The sequence below is a fragment of the Acomys russatus genome, chromosome 17 (genome assembly GCF_903995435.1).
Source record: "Acomys russatus chromosome 17, mAcoRus1.1, whole genome shotgun sequence".
NCBI lineage: Eukaryota > Metazoa > Chordata > Mammalia > Rodentia > Muridae > Acomys > Acomys russatus.
This window is the reverse complement of record NC_067153.1, coordinates 10912544-10932005: the sequence shown is the minus strand read 5'-3', so window position 1 is coordinate 10932005 and position 19462 is coordinate 10912544. Positions and strand designations below refer to the sequence as shown.

The 19462-nt window shown below is 39.0% G+C and overlaps 1 protein-coding gene across 1 annotated transcript in view; it reads left to right on the top strand.

The window, feature by feature from the left end:
• The window catches only part of Nudcd1 (NudC domain containing 1), a 64930-nt gene that overhangs the window by 25974 nt on the left and 19494 nt on the right, over positions 1 to 19462 (top strand). The window contains exons 3-4 of the mRNA XM_051159544.1: positions 13640 to 13822; positions 15799 to 15979. Coding sequence (XP_051015501.1) covers positions 13640 to 13822; positions 15799 to 15979 — 364 coding nt within the window. The remainder of the gene's footprint in view (positions 1 to 13639; positions 13823 to 15798; positions 15980 to 19462) is intronic.

The following is a 19462-nucleotide window of genomic DNA, read 5'->3' as shown; positions in this document are numbered from 1 at the left end:
AGACAGCTAAACTCAAAGGGCATTTGAGGGGTAGTATGGAAAACTAATACAGTAGAAGCGTCTTAAAATAGATACGTATACAGAGATGGTCTAACTAAAATCACCAAATAATGGGGAGACAGAGCCCCAACTGTCTATCTCTTGTCACCAAATGATGCTTTAGTACTGCAGTTGTGTTATATCTAATTGAGTTGTTAGTCAAAAGGGTTCTATGGGAATCCCCAAACAACCCAGGCTGTTGCCAAGACTATCGATTACTCTCCATAAATTGACAGAAAGCCCCCATTGCTGAAGATAACTGTAGGCTCAATTTTTTAAACAATTATATTTTATTATGAACTTATTAACTGAGCGTACCTCACTTATAACCTGACTAACCTAAACAAGAGGAAAAGGAGATTAAAGAACACAAAAAGGAAACCTCTGGGTATCAGTTCTGAGGAAAGATTCTCCTGGCGTAGTCAGTAGGATTTTTTCTGCTGGAACCTGGAGCAACTGGGACCCGGAGGAACCCGGAGCAGCAGCTGAAGCCCAGAGCCCCGAAGCCTTCGCTTCCAGGAGCGTCTTGAAGTGGAGCGATGAACAGCAAAATTATCCCAAGTCTCCAAAGACGCCCCGCCTCCTGTTTTTGGCATACATTTATATCTCCTCTCAGAATCTGTTCAAGGATGTTTTTCAGCTGGGACCAACCAAGCTCCCCCACAAGGTGGTTTGACGACTGAGGGGATAAACATCACCTGCTCTCTCACAAGTCTGTTCCTCATCCCACACTTAGGATCTAAAGAAAAACATGTTTGTCTCTCCTTCAGACAACATCTACAGAACTCACTGAACATGAAGAAGCTGTGCTGATGCCCAACTACAGTCTTCACCTCTTTGTGCTCATGTCTTTTGTACAGGAGTGTCCTTTGCATCCTGCCAAAAGAGACATAAACATCAAGCTGGCGACAAACCCTTTGATCTACAGTGATGGTCTGCCGGCACAACATGCTGGGACAGTGATGGCACAAGCTGGTGGGAGTAACCAACCAATGTCTGATTTGCCTTAACTCTCCCTTCACGAGATTGAACCCATACCTGGTACTGCTCGGGTGACCAAGAACGTGAGGCTGGATAGCCTTAGCCCAGGGACCTAGGATAAAACCAAATGCTGTTGTCCTTAAAAAAAAAATGTAATAATGAAATGACATTCTGCTATACTCATAGTTCAGTGCCTTGTTCAGCCATCATCACAGAAGCTTCCTCCTACAGCAGATGGGTGGAAACACAGAGACCACAGCCAGATATCATACACACAGAGAAACCTTGGAACACAGCCCTAAAAGGGATGTCTCCATCATATTCTGTTGGCTGTTTCTTAACAATTAAACTTTATTATACAACCCAACTAGCTTACACAAGAGAGAAAAAAGGTTAAAGGAAAAAAAGAGTGAACCTTCCGGTATCCATTCCACGGGATGGGTCCCTAGGTGTCTCTGGCCTGCGCTCTGGTCCGGCCTGTTTGCTGAACCTCCTTCTGACCTGCTGCTCCTCTCTCCTCTCCGCCTGCCTGTCTGTCATGTGTAAGTAGTGGTCTCCCTCTCCCCTTGAGGGTTGACTAGAAACACAATAGTGCAGGTGGAGTTCCCAGGTCCACTTCCTGAATTCCAGGCCCAGGATGGCTCCACCCAGTCTATCTTAAGGTTAATCTCAGGGAGTATCCATGGTGTGTCCAAGGGCAAAGCCCACCAAGACTGCTTTCACCTGTGAAAATGCCTACACTCCTTCCCACAATATCCTTCCCTCAGTGCTCAGGGATCCCTGTGGAAGAGGAGGCTGAATGAGTGTGAGAGCCAGAGGGCGTGCAGGACACTGAGAGGACAAGGTCATCTAAATCAACATGAGCAATACTCATCTGAACTCAGAGAGGGAGACAGCATGCACAGGGGCTACACAGGGCTGCACTGGGCTGTACCAGGTGTGTTCTCTCTCTCTCTCCCTCTCTCTCTCTCTCTCTCTCTCTCTCTGTATATATGGCTTCTAGTTTAGTGTTTTTATGGATTCCTGCAAATGACAGGGTCTCTGTTTCTTGTGCCTTCCTTTGGGCCCTTTTCCTTTTGCTTGTTTGATTTGTCCAGTTCCAATGTTAACTTTTTAAAAAAATCTTACATTTATTTTATTATTATCCCTTAGAAGCCTGTTTGCCTTCTAATGAGAGACAGTAAGGGAATAGATCTGGATGGTAGGGAAGGTAAGCAGGAAGTAGGAGGAGAATAGGGAGTGGAAACCATAATCAGGATATATTATGTCAGAAAAATGTTTCTAATAAGGAAAAAATGAATATTAAAATAATAAATAGTTAGTTCTTGAGTCTTTTTACCCAGTTGGACAATATTTTAATTAGGTGGTTTAGTATATTCATATTTATTTATCTTGAGTTTTATGTTGTCCTCCCCACAATTTGTACTCTGATTTCTTGTTCTTTAGTGTGTTTCTCTTCTAAGGTCTAGGAGGTAAGCAAGCCTGAGAAGCTTAGTGAATGTTTTTCATTTTATTTCTTAAACTGTTTGTGTGTGTGTGTGTGTGTGTGTGTGTGTGTGTGTGTGTGTACGTGTGTGTACACATATGGGTAAAGGTGGGCTCCTCTTTGCAAGCACATGTTCAAACTGGAGTTTGATGTCAGAATGGTGCTCCTCTACCAGGCTTGGTGGCTTTTAATGTCAGAACTTGGGAGGCAGAGGCAGGTAGTGGATCTTTGTGAGTTCAAGGACAGCCGAGGCTATATAGAGAAATATAGAGAAATGCTGACTCAAAAAGAAGAAAATGATGCTTCTCCATCACTCTCCTACCTTAGCTTTGAGGCAGGTCTCGTAGTGAATTGAATGTTTGACATTTTGGCTAGACTGAACGGCCAGAGAGGCGCCCATCTGCCTGTTCTGTTTCCCAGTACTGGGATTAGAGGCACCCCTGTGCAGGAGTTTCCATAGGTACTGAAGATCTGAATCAGCTGAGCACATCCGCTCAGTCCCTACTCTTTCCTCAACTTTTATTTGAAATTTCTTGTCTTATGTCTAAGCATGGTGGTGTTATTATTTATGTTGGTCAGTGTAGAGATCATGGTGCACACTCTTCCTAGGTGATTCTACTTGTGTCATACAAACTGTACATTTGCTTTGCTCATCTTTTGAGCAATTTGTGTCATGTATTTTATTTCTTCATATGCATGCTTCATGTTATTGTTTGAGTTAAACACCACCACAGAGTGTGTTAACTGCTCCCTATCTGCTCTCTTCTTTGCTTGTCTTTCTGAGCAGTGCCCCTACAGTGTTGCCTGGTTCATTGGCTGTCTCATTTAAATTTGTTTAGTATTTACTTCATGGTAGGGCACAGAGTAACTTTATAATAGGCAAAGTGTTCATGTGATTTAAAAACTGCAAACTGCAAAGGTATTAAGCAATGTCTTAGTCACATTTTTGCTTTGTCCTTGCAAGTACTCATATCTTGCCCAGATTTCTTCATTTATTTAAAGTGAGGTAAGCATGCACACATATTTTCTTTAAAATGTTGCTTTGATCATGGAATAAGCCCCCCACCCCCACCCCTTCTACCACTTTGTGCATGATACTCCAGCAATACTAAACTGGTGCGGTCCTGACCACCCTTTATCTACCATAGGGGCTTTTTTTCATCTGGTCACATCCATTTGGCCCATCTTCTTCATCCTCTGTCAGGCTGCATCCAAGTCTTCTCGTAAGTCTCAGTAAATCACTGCTTCATTTAAGGAGCTCTGTATCATTCCTCTGCTGCCCAGGAATACTCACACCATCAACGCTCAGATGTGCATGGACCATGACTTTCTGCGCAGGGCTAGTTCGTTCAGTCTTACCATCTAGACTTTTGTTACAGCTGCTTACTGTGGGGAAATTGCAGTAATTGGGTAAAATACGAGCATGGCTGCCTCCCAATAAAACTTTGTGTACAAATGCAGAGAATGAGCCAGAAATGGCTGATAAACTGTTGTTAGCTAACCTGTGGTCTAGACTGTGAGTCTTTAATACATTTCTGTGAAACACTGTTTTCATTACATTACTATATTTGCTGCTACTAATTTCTAGTTTTTAAATAACTTAAAGGGCAATAGATTGACATATATGTTTTGTGATTATTGATTCTCCTTCCTTCTTACTCCCCCTTTTATCTCTGTGCCCCTATCCCTGCTGTACCCTTTCACTGCTGATATTTCCCCATCCATTTTGTTGTATTGTCTTCCGCACTCTCCACTTCCTTAAAGCCTATTTTTTTTTTCCTTCAGTCACATGGACTTCTTTCTAGTTTCCTGCCTTTACCCATATTTACTCCTATCTGGAAACTTATTTAACACTTGGAGTCTAGGATCTGTTTATCTGTGCCTGGGTTGTCTCATGATACAGTATTCTGTAGTTCTACCCACAGTTCCACAAATACCCTTGTGTATGCGTTCCACATTTTCATTATCCACTCATCTGATGATGGACATCTAGCCTGACACCATTTCCTTGCTAATGTGACTAGAACAGTGTTAACAATGTATATGCAAGTATCTCTGGGGTTTGTATATATGTCCAGATGTGGTGTTAGCTGGCTCACATACATATTAATTCTATGTTTAGTGTTTTGGGAGGCCCTGCACTGTCACAGTGTGCAGCTTTGTGTTTTCATCTGCTCCATATAATTTTTTCTGTGGAAGTTCCTGTCCAAATCCAGCGTATAGAGCAGCAATCAGCTATGATGATATATGAAACCAAGTCTAGAACTTAATTGTTTTTTACAGAACTCTCAATGCTTCATCCCTTAGAATACACTGTTTGAATTCCAGGTACAGTAGCCAGTCCCTTAGTTCCAGCCTTTGGATCTGTGGGAAGGGACACAGGGCTGTTGGGTCTACAGATGAGACTGTGCTTCTAAAGTAATCACGTACACTGTGTGCATTTTAAACTCTCATCAGATGACTTCTTAAGGGTTTTATGTCCTGGTTTTTAGAGTGTGGCTATTGACTTTGGTTCAGTGAGTGAGGAGAGGAGAGTGAGCCTCTTTAACAATCGAAAGGAAGGGAGTGGTGTTTAGTGTAGCTTTGGCCTTTCCTTGTCATTCTTACACTCTTTTTCTTTTGTAGGAAGCTGACTCAGACTACTTAAGTCAATCTGCCGCTTTTGGTCTTTGTCTTCTGAATACTGTCTCTAAGCTCCTTGCATTATATGCTCAGGATCAATTCGGCCGACTTTTGCCATATGTATATGCTTAAAAATTTTCCACCATTATTCATCAGTAAAGTCATATTTCTTTGTTCCTTTTCTCTCAAAAATTTCTTAGTGAAATAGAAGGGGGAATATTTTCAGTAAACTCTAGTGGTTCTCCCTGAAGGGGAACGCTTTCTTAGCACTTTTAAAAAGGCTCATTTATAACCCTTTTTATTCTTTTTTTTACTAGTTTTTCACCATTCAGTATGAAAAAAAGCCCAAACGAATACCTATTCTTAGGCATCTTCTGGTTTTTTAGATAACTTCAGTTCCTGACTAAGGAAATGTATTTCTTCAAACATTGTTTTGAATGCTTCTATACGGTTAGTAGTAAACAATACGTGGCTAGCATGGAGAAGTGAAGGGGTCAGAAGATGCAGGGCAGCACAGAGGAAGGAACGACAGGAATACAGTGCAGGGGTCCGGGGTTCCTGAGCCTCCACGTCCATGGCGATGTCAAGTGAGTGTGGAAGGATGGATTGGAACGTGCCGTGCAGGAGCGAGGTATGTTGATGCACACCTGTATTCACCGCCCCCCAGAAGATGGAAGCAGGGTAATCACAAGTCAGAGGCAAACTGAGATACATAGCAAAACTATAAACAAAGGGGAGAAAGAAAAGAGCCTTTTAGACAGGGTGATGGGTATTCTGGAAACATCCAAGCACGTGTGACAAAACTGAGGCACAATGACTCCCTTAGATGCTATGTGGACTTGGTGAGGTACACAGACAGTGCCACAGAGCCACAGTTGTGACCAGTTGTCATCACTGATGACCGGGATTTGGAGTACTATGTCCAACGTAAATCACAAATACTTGATTAGAAATCTAAAGTAAAACCTTAATTGTACTGGGAATCTACATAAATGCTGTAGACTGGTCCATGTATTTTCCTCTGTTGGGAGACTTCGACAGGAACTTAGTTACTGTAACTATACCCAAACAGAATATTTGACATGTAATTGGGGCAAATACCAACACTTTTAAAATTCATTTTTAAAAATAATTTATCTTCTCTATGGGCAAGTTAGAGAAAGTATTTCTACTTTTTTAGTTTAGTTACTGCCTTTTTTTCTATAATTTTTTTCTCCTTTTACTCAGGTTTTAGAAAGATATATTACAAAGAGCCGAGTTTTGTCTTTTGTCTTTTTAAAAAAATTCCATTAATTCAACTTCTTTCTTTCACTTTCAAACTCCATTTTATCTTATGATCTCATAGAGTAATTGGTCAACATAAGAACTAGTTTTAGGATTCCATTTCCAAAGATGTTATGGCTGACAGTGGTCTGGATATTTAAAATTTTATCCAGCACCAAAGGTGCTTTCCTGGGGCCCTAATGATGACTAAATCTTGAGAAGCCCAGTCAGTGCTGGGGAGTAGAATACAATACTTACTATTTTTCTCATCATCAGCAAAATAAATCAGCCAGTTCTTCGAGAGCATGTGAAGAATGCCGACCACTAATTAGACACCAGCTTTTTTCCCCGTGGCTGGTGCAAATAAGTACCTTGTTAAATCTGCAAAATTAGGTTTGAAGTCCACACACTGTTCCTTTCTCTTAACAGTTAGGAGCCAGCAGATGGCAGCAACTCAGTGGTGCCACACATAGGCTGTCCACTTCAAGCAGATTTAACTCTAGGCTTGCAGTATTTAAGCTTTGAGAAATGTCAATGAGGAGAAAACATGTTGAGGATGTAGAAAAATGCCTTGAGGGGAGAAATATTTTATTTGCTCTTGCTGCTCAATGTACGGAAACTTGTTTCTCAGTATTTAGAATATTTCTGTCCTAGCACACTTGCATTTACTTGAAAAGCTATTTTGTTTTCCTCAATAACAAGAGCACCGTTCTCTGTAGTGTCTTTAAAATCTGGTCAATAGTTCTTGGATTTCATTTATAAGCATGCATTGTTTGCCATGCCTTAGAGAAGCAAGTTATAACTGCTTTCTAGTCCAGACCCTGTGTGCAAGCAGGCTGCCACTTGGATGGAAGCTCAGCTTATTTATAACGGTTCAGTTAGGTAATAGGAACCTAGTTATTTAAGGTGAAATAAGAAGATAAAAGAAAGGGGTGAAATTTGAAAGTACAAATGTTTAGTACAGTACTAAAAGCTTCATTTTACTGAGACATTGATCAAGTTAAATTGATTATAAACATCTATTCATAAAGCCATATGATAATAGAAATGAAAAGAGATTGAGAGATGATGTTGATGCTTAGCAACAGATGCTTTTTTTGGCTTCCTTTTTATAGGGTAAAATTATAATTGCCAGCCTCACAAATACTGATTGGCGGCATCCCTTATAGGCTTTGCTTGAGCATGTTTTTGCCCTTGAGTTTTCCCATAAGTGTGTATGTATTAAAACAGCAACAACAAAGCTTTATTCATTCAAAGCTTCTCTATTTCCATCTGCAACTACAAGAACCCCAAAATCTAATTTAATAAATATATGCCATTTAAGTGTTTATTAGTTATTTCTTTATAATGTTATCCAGCTGTAATATATGAACATTATGAGCTGTATTATATCTTATTGGTATAGGAGTTTTAATTTAAAGTATCATATGTTTGGCTAATGAACAACTAAATGCAGTAACTGCAGTCAAAGAGAATGTTTTAGGGGTGGTATTTGAAAGTTGCATTGAGATTTGAAGTATTATTTGTTTAGAAAAATGCAGAAAATAGTTTCTTTTCTAGAAGACACAGTAAGGGGAAGAAATATTAACCATGCATGGGATTGGGAAGGTTTGGAATTTTGGCCCTATAGCAGTGGAGTTTGAGTGAGATTTACCCATCTGAACCTCTCTGTTTACACTGGGGTTAATGAGTGCAGCTTCACGGGTTTGGGGACGTCTCCGTGAAATGGCTACAGCTGGACATGCTTCATACTGTAGGTCCTCAGGGAGGAGTCACTTTGCCAGGACAACTTCTGTCCTGCAAACCAACAGTAAATTATTGCCTCACAATAATTTTCTAGTATCCTTGAACAAAGTTGATTGCCTTAATTATTGTGAGGAAATGGAAAATGGATGGAACCTGGGACTGGAGATGTCACTTTCATAAGGTGTTACTTTGAGGATACTTTAAAACTGAACCAAATTCCAAATCAGGAATGTTTGGGTTTTCATTTTATTTTATTATTTAACCCAAGTGAGAGACCCAGTGTGTTTTAATTTAGTTAATTTTGGTTTCACATATATATAACTGAGCATCTTAATTATTCTATTAGATATTGCACTAATTTGTCTGATAATTATATTTCTATTAACTTCAGTCATGTGTAGCCATGTACTTAAAAGAAAATGGCCTAAAACACTTAATTGTATATGATTGAACAGCAATTGCCTAGTTTAGCTTTCTTTCTTAATGATGGTGCACTAGAGGAAGTCCGGAGGGCCATGTAGAAAAACACCGAAGATCTTTGCTTTGAAACATCTGCTTTGTGGAATTTTATTTTGCCTTACTAATATTTTAGTTTATATATGTCGCACAAATTATTTGGCCTAGACCAAAAATAGCAACATACTTGAAGCAAAAGGGGAAAAATTGCTGTTACCTCAGTTTCCCTGCCCTCCCCGTACTCCAGTCTTCTTCCTCTTTCTTAGACTTAGCACTGTTCTGTGCCTATAATCTACTGTGAGTTGATGCCTCACCTTTGTTACAGCATATATGAATTTACGTTGAATGTTGAATACAGTATACCATTTTGTCTTTGTTGTTGTTGCTCATTGATTTTACTATTATTTTTTGTCAGCAATACTCACCTACCTCAGTATATTTGTCAGGTATTTGTCATTCCCTAGGATGGGTATTCTATTTCATTGTCAGCACCTCCTAGACAAAACAGTCATGCTGTTTGAACAGATTGGATTTATTACTTCTTGCAGCAAGTCAGAACATAAGTGAAGGGGAGCCACAGGGTGTCTGGGAAGGGTTAACATTGATGATATTAAGGAATATGACCTTTAGAGGGGAAAGGTTTAAGGAAGTGGGTGAGGTATGGGTATGGTAAATCTCATCTAGGAAAGAGTAGAATGGGACTCTGGCTGTGGTTAGTCAGGGAGATACAGTGGCTAATTCTAGTGTGCTATATCATCACATTTGTACTGTTGAAGTGTTCTTTTGTGTATGTGAGTTCTCATGGAATGACATTGTTTCGTGTTGTTATGCTGTAGTCATATGATGTGTTTGTCTGATATTTATGCTCATAGAAGAATGCTCTACATATCGAACCTTTGTAGCTAAAGCTAAACCAAGACCTGCCAGGGCCCGTAGGCCGGCTCCTTGGTGACAGGGCCTTCTGCTACACTACCTCAGTGTTTACTGGCTTCAGTTTTCTTATTATTTATACTTGCAGCTTTATATTAATGGAAATATTATACACATTCTATAAGCTGAATTATACCAAAAGATATATGTTATTAAATTAGAATTTTTAAAATATGTTTTATTAATTTATTCATATTACATCTCAGTTGTTAGCCCATCCCTTGTATCCTCCCATTCCTCCCTCCCTCCCATTTTCCCCTAACTCCCCTCCCCTATGACTGTGACTGAGGGGGACCTCCTCCCCCTGTATATGCTTATAGAGTATCAAGTCTTTCTTAAGGACTCTTTCTTTAAGGACTCTTGAGGAGTTTTAAGCAAGTTGATGTTTATATGGACATTATTCCTGTATTTGTACTCTGTGTTTTATCTCTTTCATTTTTGCATAGGAAATCATTAACTACCCTAAAATTATTAGAACAGTCCTCTATTAGTCATTTAATGTTTCCTCTAAAGCATCCAGGTAAATAGTCGGTCTGGAATATGGAGTCTTTGTGTGCATGTGTCAGAGATGAGCTTTTTCCCAGAAGTGCTCTGGTGTGTCAGTATCATTTGTTGATGAGTCTGTTTTCATTTAGTGGAAGTACCAAGTCCTGTTGTAAATGCATACATGGACATCAGCCTATGGCAAACTTTCTCTTAACTGACCTCCATCTAACTGCTTGGATAACTGCTGTTGATTGCTTCCTCCATAAAACATCAGTACTGGAGACTACAGAAAGCTAAATGGTTACTGATGATGTCTGTACTGCACTTTATATGAGCATGTCAATACTGTCATGATACAATCCTGCTTAATATTGCTAATACTCAGATTTGGTGTTTCTGAAAACAGTTTTTGGTAGCTATTTTGTATTTCTTAATTTAATTAATCATTACCAAATTTATAAAACGTGTGTAAAAACATGAATGCTATGAGTATACATAATAGAATTGTTTTTTGTTTTTGTTTTTCAAAACCTTGTGGCTAGTGAGAACTTTGTAATTAGAAGAGTATAGATTAAAACAATTATAGAATCAAAAGAATGAAATACATGAATTAAGGATGAATTTCCTTCTGTAGGGAAATCTGACATTTTTTTAAAAAATGTGCAATTAGATATAGTCTGGTTGTTTATGACCATTTGTTTCTTAAATGGTAAATTTTTGAGTGTATTTTATCATAAAACATTTTGGTGATTCTTCATATTGTAGCTCTTTATTGTAATAAAGACATACACAACTAGAAATTTGTTGCAGTTCTCAGTCTGTGGGTTGTGACCCCTTTGAAGTTTAATGACTCACGGATTTCGCTTAAGACCATAGGAAAACACAGATATTCACATTAGGATTTATTAAGAGTGGCAAAATTAGTTATGCAGCAGCAATGAAAATAATTTCATAATCTCTGAAGAAGGAGATTGAAGATGACATCAGAAGATGTAAAGATCTCCCTTGTTTGTGAATGGGGAGAAATAACAAAGCAAAAATGGCCATCTTACCAAAGGCAATTTACAGATTCAATGCAATCCCTATCAAAATACATACACAATTTTTTAAAAACATTGAAAGATCAATCTCAACTTCATATGGAAAAACAAAAACTCAGAATAGCTAAAACAATCCTGTGCAATAAAAGATCCTCTGGAGGAATCTCCATACCTGATCTCAAGCTGTACTATAGAGCAACAGTAATCAAAACAGCATGGTATTGGCATAGTAATAGACTGGTTGATCAATAGAATTGAATTGAAGACCCAGAAATAAAGCCACACACATATGGACACTTGTTTTTTGACAAAGAAGCCAAATCTATTAGATGGAAAAAGGATAGCATCTTCAACAAATGGTGCTGGTCTAATTAGATGTCTACATGTAGAAAAATGCAAGTTGAAAAAAAAAAGCAAGTTGACCCATATTTATCACCATTCACAAAACTCAATTCCAAGTGGATTAAAGACTTCAACATAAAACCAGAGACACTAAATCGGTTAGAAGAAAAAGTAGGGAAGAGCCTGGAACACATTGGCACAGGATACAACTTCCTGAACAGAATTCTAACAGCCCAGGCCTTAAGGGCAACAATTAATAAATGGGACCTCATGAGGCTGAGAAACTTCTGTCAGGCAGAAGACACTGTTAAGAGAACAAAGCGACAGCCTACAAACTAGGAAAAGATCTTTACCAACTCTACATCTGACAGTTCTAATACCCACAATATATAAAGAGCTCAACAAATTAAACACCACCAAACGAAATAACCCAATTAAGAGGTGGGGCTCAGAATGAAACAGAATTCTCAACAGAGGAATATCAAATGGCTGAGAAACACTTAAAGAAATGCTCAACGTCCTTAGTCATTAGGGAAATGCAAATCAAAACGACTCTGAGATTCCATCTTACACCCATCAGAACGGCTAAGATTAAAAACTCGAGTGACAGCATATGCTGGCGAGGATGTGGAGAAAGAGGAACACTCCTTCATTGCTGGTGGAAGTGCAAACTTGTACAACCGCTTTGGAAATCAATCTGGCGCTTTCTCAGAAAACTGGGAATAGCCCCAGCTATTCCACTCCTTGGAATATACCTAGAAGATGCTCCACTGCACAACAAGGACATATGCTCAACCGTGTTCATAGCAGCCTTATTCATAATAGTCAAAACCTGGAAATAACCTAAATGTCCCTCAGTTGAAGAATGGATAAAGGAACTGTGGTACATTTAAACTATGGAATACTACCCAGCTATTAAAAACAAGGAAATCCTGAAATTTGAGGGCAAATGGACGGAACTAGAAATGATCATACTGAGTGAGTTAACCCAGACCCAGAAAGACTCACATGGTATATACTCACTTATAATTGGACACTAGCCCAAAAGGGATATCCCATGAAAGTCTTCATTTACCAGGAGATTGGGATAGATGCGAGGACTTGCTATTGGGATTCTAGGTGAGAGAAGTATGGGAGAATGGGGAAATAGAAGGATCCAGAGGGTCTTAGAAACCTATAAGAAGAATATCATAATGGGCGGATCTGGACCCAGGGGGGTCTGCTCAAACTACTGCACCAACCAAGGATAATACATGCAGTAAACATTGAACCCTTGCTCAGATCTAGCCAATGGACCGGACATTCTCCACAGTTGTGTGGAGAGCAGGGACTGCCTCTGACATGAACTCCGGTGCCTCATATTTAACCACTTCCCCTTGTTTGGGAGGCCTGGTGGCACTCAGAGAAAGGATAAGCAGGCTACTAAGATGAGACTTGATAGATAGCCTTTGGCCATATAGTGGGGGAGGAGGTCCCCCTTGGTCACAGACCTAGGGGAGGGGAATAGGGTGAAAGTGGGAGGGAGGGAGGAACGGGAGGATATATATGAGGGGATAACAATTGTGTTGTAATCTAAATACATTAATTAAATAAAATAAAAAAAAATAATTTTGTGGTTGTGGCTTTACCACAACATGAACAACTACATTAAAGAGTTGCAGGATTAGGAAGGTTGAAAATCTCTGGTGAAGAAAGATATTGAAGTAAGCATTTGAAATACAAGGTGATATTTCTAGTTAGTAAATTAAGAATGCAGATCATTAACCCTGACATCAAGAGAGAGGATTTAGAGTACTGCATTGTGCTAGATCTCTTTTGCTATAACAGCTGCAGAACCTAGTGACTTGAGACATTAAGCAGTGACCATAACCATCGCACAGTCTCTGGTCAGGAGTCACGGGTGGCGTAAGTGGCAGTCTCCCTGATGGCTTCTCATGGGAAAGTTGACTACAGCTAAGGAATGTAGTTTCAGCCTCGTTCACTCAGAGTGCTGCTGTTGTTGGGCGCCTCAGTTCCTCCCTTTATGGGTCTTTACATTACTTCCCTATCGTCACTGCAGCCTGGCAGCCTCACAGCATGTCACATACCACCTGTCGCATCTAAGGTATGTACAGTTTATACTAAAAGCAGGGGAAATCCAGCCAGTTTTTGACTAAGAAAGAATCTGATGTACTGTAGGTATTTATGTTGTGTGTGTGTGGATCAGGGCTAGGAAGAGATTTGTTTATAATCCTTGGTTTCTTCTTAGGACACTGCCTTAGGAAAACCTCGAGAGGTGTTCCGACTTCCTACAGATGTGACAGCATGTGACAATCGTCTTTGCGCATCTATCCATTTCACATCCCCTACCTGGGTTACCCTGTCAGATGGAACTGGAAGATTGTATGTCATTGGAACAGGTGACCGTGGAAATAGTCCTGAAAAATGGGAAGTGAGTTGGTTTTTGTTCTTTGTAAGACTTGGGGGGCTTCCAGAGGGCATATGTAAATGAGACGGAAGAGCCGTTTACCTGCCTGCATTAGGTGCTTTGTGAAGCACCCCCTTTTCCCTGTATGAGTCTAGGGCGTTGCTTTAGTTTTCTCTCTCTCTTTTTTCATCCTTTTTTACCTTCTGTTCCAATGTCCTGTTTTTTGTTTTGTTTTGTTTGTTTGTTTTGTTAAGAGTGCTGATCGCCCAGCATTTCAGACTGTCCTTCACAGGACTCCTATTAAGACCGGAATTTTGCAACATTTGGAAAGTGGATCACAAATACTATCCCTGGCTTACTTAAGTATTTTCCCCAATTTTTTTTTGTTTTTTTTTTTTGTTTTTGTTTTTGTTTTTTTTTGTTTGTTTTTGTTTTTTTTTTTTTCCCCAATTTTTTTTGGGTCCCTTCAAAGGTATTATTTGCCCTAAATCAGCCTGAAGAAACCTTAAGAGAATGACGTTCCATTTCCTCTAAGGCGGGGTTGGATAGGTTTCTGTTTACTCTCTTGGTCTACAGATGCTTATTTTCATTGGGAGTTGATTATAAATATTATTGGTCTTTTCCAGAGAGGAAACTAGGTTTGACTCAGGGATATCTCTTTTTTCCTTTATCTTTCTTTTGCAGCTGAAAAGAAAGAAAGGAGGATATAGAAATATAGAGGGAGGATAGAACAAAAGGTAGATTATTGAATCTACCCCTCTCAAGGCCTTAATTGTTACTCACAAATAAGGTTATTTTTTAAATTCAATGGTAGTGAATTTTGTATATTGATGCAAATCATGGTCATATCAAAAACTAGGCTAATTTTATCACAAGAATATATATTCTAGGTCTAATAGATAGATATGACTCTATAGATATATGAGGTGAATAGTTAAATAAGGTCTTCAAAAGCCTCAGAGACACACAGAATATGGCATTTAAAGATGTTTCTATTATTATAAAGATTCTTTGACAACAAGACAAGTTAATTCCTGGCAACACCCACCTTGCTTCATAGAAGATGCCTCCTTATGGAGATGGCTTCAAATGTGGCAAACAATCCTTGGGGAAAATGTCCTCTTTTCTGACACAGAAAGAATTCTGCCTAAAAATGGGCAAGTTTAGGTACAGGCAGAGTTGACGGCCAAACTCTGCCAAGACAGGATAAGAAAGTCCTCAATAGTTCTTGTCTCACAAATATGTCTGTCAAATATATTGGACCAGAAGGCTGAAGATGATGCTCCAATGTTATAGAGAGTTTTGGCTGACTCTTCAGGCAGTAAACTGTCTCAATCATTTTTTCATTTTGGAAGCTGCTAACCTGCACTTCTGGTTCACTCAGATATTTAAGTTTTATTCCTTCTCAAATCTCTGATAGGGTTGAAGACCAGATAGTTTAGTCTTTTAATTAAGCTTAGTAGGTTAGGAGTTAGGATGCTTTTTAGACCAAAATAGATTTTTTTTTTTTTTTGTTTTTTGAGACAGGGTTTCTCTGTGTAGCCTTGGCCATCCTGGACTCACTTTGTAGACCAGGCTGGCCTTGAACTCACAGCGATCCGCCTGCCTCTGCCTCCCGAGTGCTGGGATTAAAGGCGTGTGCCACCATGCCTGGCTCGAAATAGATGTTTTAAGTTAATAGAGATGAGATAGATAGATAGATAGATAGATAGATAGATAGATAGATAGATAGGTAGGTAGATAGATACTGAACTTCATTCAGAAAATTTCACCCAACAAGAGAGGAGAGATGTTTACTTCAAGTTTGCCAAATACAAATAGCCAAATCATTATGAATGTAACATTTATATAATTCCTGATTGTCTCATGGGTCTTCCTGCTGTATGTAGTTTATTTTATTCATGTGTAATAATATAAATGTATACATTAAAAAAAAAAAATGCTGGTCGCATTCCTGTTTTATAGACCATGTGTTTTTAAATATGTGTTTTTTCCTATAGATTATGTTTAATGAAGAGCTTGGGAATCCATTTGTTATAATTCACAGCGTCTCGTTGCTGAAGGCTGAAGAACATGCAGTGGCTATCCTGCTTCTCCGCATAGAGAAAGAGGAATCGGACATGAAAGGAAGTGGTTTCTATGTATCTTTGGAGTGGGTCACTGTCAGTAAGAAGAAAGAAGGTAAAGTAAACAAGATTCTGAGGTGTCAACTCACAGGAACTAGCTACTTAACTGTGGAAGTAAATTTTAGTGTAATTTAAATATATTTAAATATACATAAGACCAGGAAAATTGAGTGGTTGCCTTTATTATGTTCACAGTGTCTCTTGTATTTATCTTCCATAAAACTTCTTATCCACATGTGTAGTAAAGTCTTGAATCTTGTTCAGTATGAACATGTCAGACTTCCACCATGACACTAAAAAGTAGTTTCTTGTGTATTAATGAGATCTTTTAGTGGTAACTTCTCCTTGAAAGCCTCAGCTTAGCTTAAGTGGTGTACCTGATGTTCTTCTTCTCTGTCCCTCTCCTCTTTTCTCTGACTGCTAGCTCAGGCCTTTGTCTTTTGTTCTTTATGTTTTGTTTTTCCATTTTGACATTGTCTCACTTCTTTTATTAATTAGGAGTAAATTAATTTCACTGAAATTCTTCATCAATACAGAAAAGCAAAATAAACAAAACAAAACATTCTTTACCTTACTGCCAATTTACATTTCAGATATAGGCCATTATTAGACTTGTTTTCTAGAAGGAGTAACCACCATAAGAAATGTCTGTATCAACATGGAAATTGCTTATACTTAAGCTGAATAATTCTTGTTTTTCCCAGCATTTATTTCCATCTCTGTAGGAATGCAGTAATTATATTTTAGGAGTTGGGGGGAGACAGTTTTAAAGGACCAGATAGTAACCAGACAGTTTTTGTCATAGCTATTCACCTGTGCTGTTATGACATGAAAACAGCAACGGGACAGTTTATGAACAAATGAGTAAGCTGTAGGTTCTAAAATACATAGGGACACTGAATCCAGAGGACTAAGAATTGCTTCTCTAACATTTAAAATACAAAGTAATGCTGCACCCTTAAGCTGTACAAATAGAGGTACAGATTCGGCTTTGGCTGTTGGATTGTAGTTTGAAGACTGGGGATTAAGGAAGCAGTAGAAGTATTTTTTAAGGTATATGACTTAGCTTAGAGAAGCCATCATGTATTTTCCTTGTCTCTTCAAGAAACTCAGTTCAATAGTTTCGGGTCATCCGTGGTACTTACCAGATGCCTGTACATGTCACAGCGGCCTTCAGACCCCTCTTCTTCATCTCTCGCCTCAAGTGACGGGGCTCACTTAGGGGTCCCCTTCTTCTTTTTCCTAGGATTGTTACTTGTAGAACTCAGCAATTCTCTTGACATGCTCTTTGTCTTCTTTGCTTCCCCCCACCCCTGAGATAGGGTTTCTCTGTGTCCTAGACTTACTAATATCTTGTTTCCCCAATTACTAATAGAATTATGTTCTTTAAAAAATAATTTTAAATCACATGCACTCGTGTGCGTGCGTGTGTTCAGGTGCATGTGGAGGCCAGAGGTCTACTTCGCATCGCATGTCCCTTCATGTTCACTGCTTCATTGGAAGCAGTCCACCGTGTGCTCTGAGGCTGTGCCTGGCTCTAGTCTGGAGCTCATCAAGTAGGCTAGGCTGGTTGGCAGTGAACACAAGTGCCCACTCGTTCTGCTTTTCCAGTGCTGAGAGTACAAACACATACACTGTCTTGGCTTATATTTAAATATACTCCTGGGGCCAAAGTCAAGTTCATGTGTTTGCAAAGCAAACACTTAACTGGCTGATGCATGCCACTAGTCCTTTTGATGTTTGAATCTAACACACTAGAGCAGTTTTTTTTTTTCTCAACCATGTTGAAGAAAACGTAGGAGAAATTGTATTTTGTGGTCAGTTAAATTGGAAAATGACAATTTATTATCTCAAAAACACACTAAGTTGATTTTTTTTAAACTACTTCGTATTAAATTTACAGTACATCTAATGTCATAGTAATATAAAGGTATGCACTTGCCTGAAGTGATATTTTGTTTGTTTGCATTCTTTATTATTTTTTTTATTTTTTATTTTCATGTGTAGTATACTTTGATCATATTCTTTCTTTCCCACTCAAGTCCTCCCAGATCCATCCTGCTCAACTTTATGTTCCTTCACTCTCTCAAAAAATATCCTACAAACCAAACCAAACAAACAAAAAAGAAAACAAGACAGAAACACTAATCATAGCAAAACAAAAACAAAGTGTGTGCATACGCGCACACAACAAACACACACACACAACACATACTTGGCATTTTCAATGTGTGTTCTGGGGACAAAGTATTGGTCAGTTATTCCTAAGCATGGTGTCTGCTCTGGAGTGTGTTTGGTATACCTGTCATAATGCACTGGAGAAAATCAGCCGCTATCAGTTGCAAATTACTTCTAAGTTAGGAGTGGGACTTGGCATACACTTTCACTTCCACTTAGTTTTGCTGGGATTTTTTTTGTGACACAAACTTGTACAGGTTCTGTATGTGCTGTCACAGTCACTGTGAGTTCATAGGTGTATTAGCCCTGTTATGTCTAGATAATACTAATTCCTTAGTTTCATGCTGTATCTCTGACCTTTGCAATCTTTCTACCAGGAGAAGAAGAGTTTGATAGAAACATCCCATTTAGGGCTGAGTTCTCCAAGATCTATTGTGTGTGTATGTGTGTGTGTGTTTTTCTCCTATCCCAATCTCCCAGAAAAAGACTCATGAGACTCAAAATATATTTACAGATACCTAGGCCATACAGCTAGGCTCGTCTCTGACTAGCTCATAACTTAAAATAGCCCATTTTACGAATCTACATTTTGCCATGTGGCTGGTTACCTCTGCTCAGGCACTATGGGTATCTCTTCCTCACATCTTGCCAGCCAATTCTCATGCACCTGGCTCTATCCCAGAATCCCTTCTGCCTGCTGGATGTCCCGCCTTCTATTTTCTGCCTCAGCTATAGGCCACTAACTTTTTATTGACAGGTGATACTTCCATACCAACATACGAGATTCCTTCCACAGCGATCTCATAACTATCTGCACGTTGTCTGGCTGTGGATTTCTGTGTAATTCCCATCTACTCCAAGAAGGAGCTTTCTGATGAGGATTGGGCAGTGCAGTGATCTGGGTCCCAGCTTACTGTGGTAGCTGTGCGGTTCTTGGTAAAGAGTAGTTCTTTTATCTGAAGTGTTTTGAGTATGTTGAAAACAATCTGTCTTCATAAGAGAATACATTTACTAGAACCTTAAAATACAGTTAAATTATTATTTACAGCAAAGTTGTAAGTATTTGTTATTTCATTATTGATTATAATATTCATGTTTTGGCATATTAAAAACAGCTACTATGAATATTTTTCTTTTTAAGAAACCCTCTTTATCAGTAGTTAACACAAGAGAAAAATAGTTCATTTTTCACTTTCCCCCTCATTTTCAGTGTCTCTTTTTTAAGAGGTACCTATCACATACCTGCTGGGAAAGTAGTCAGTCACTTTGAAGGCCTAGACTTTGTTCTCCAGTGGAAACTTATTGAAGGTTGGACATGCTTTATTTGTGTGATATTCACCGTGGTTAGCCATTAGGTACG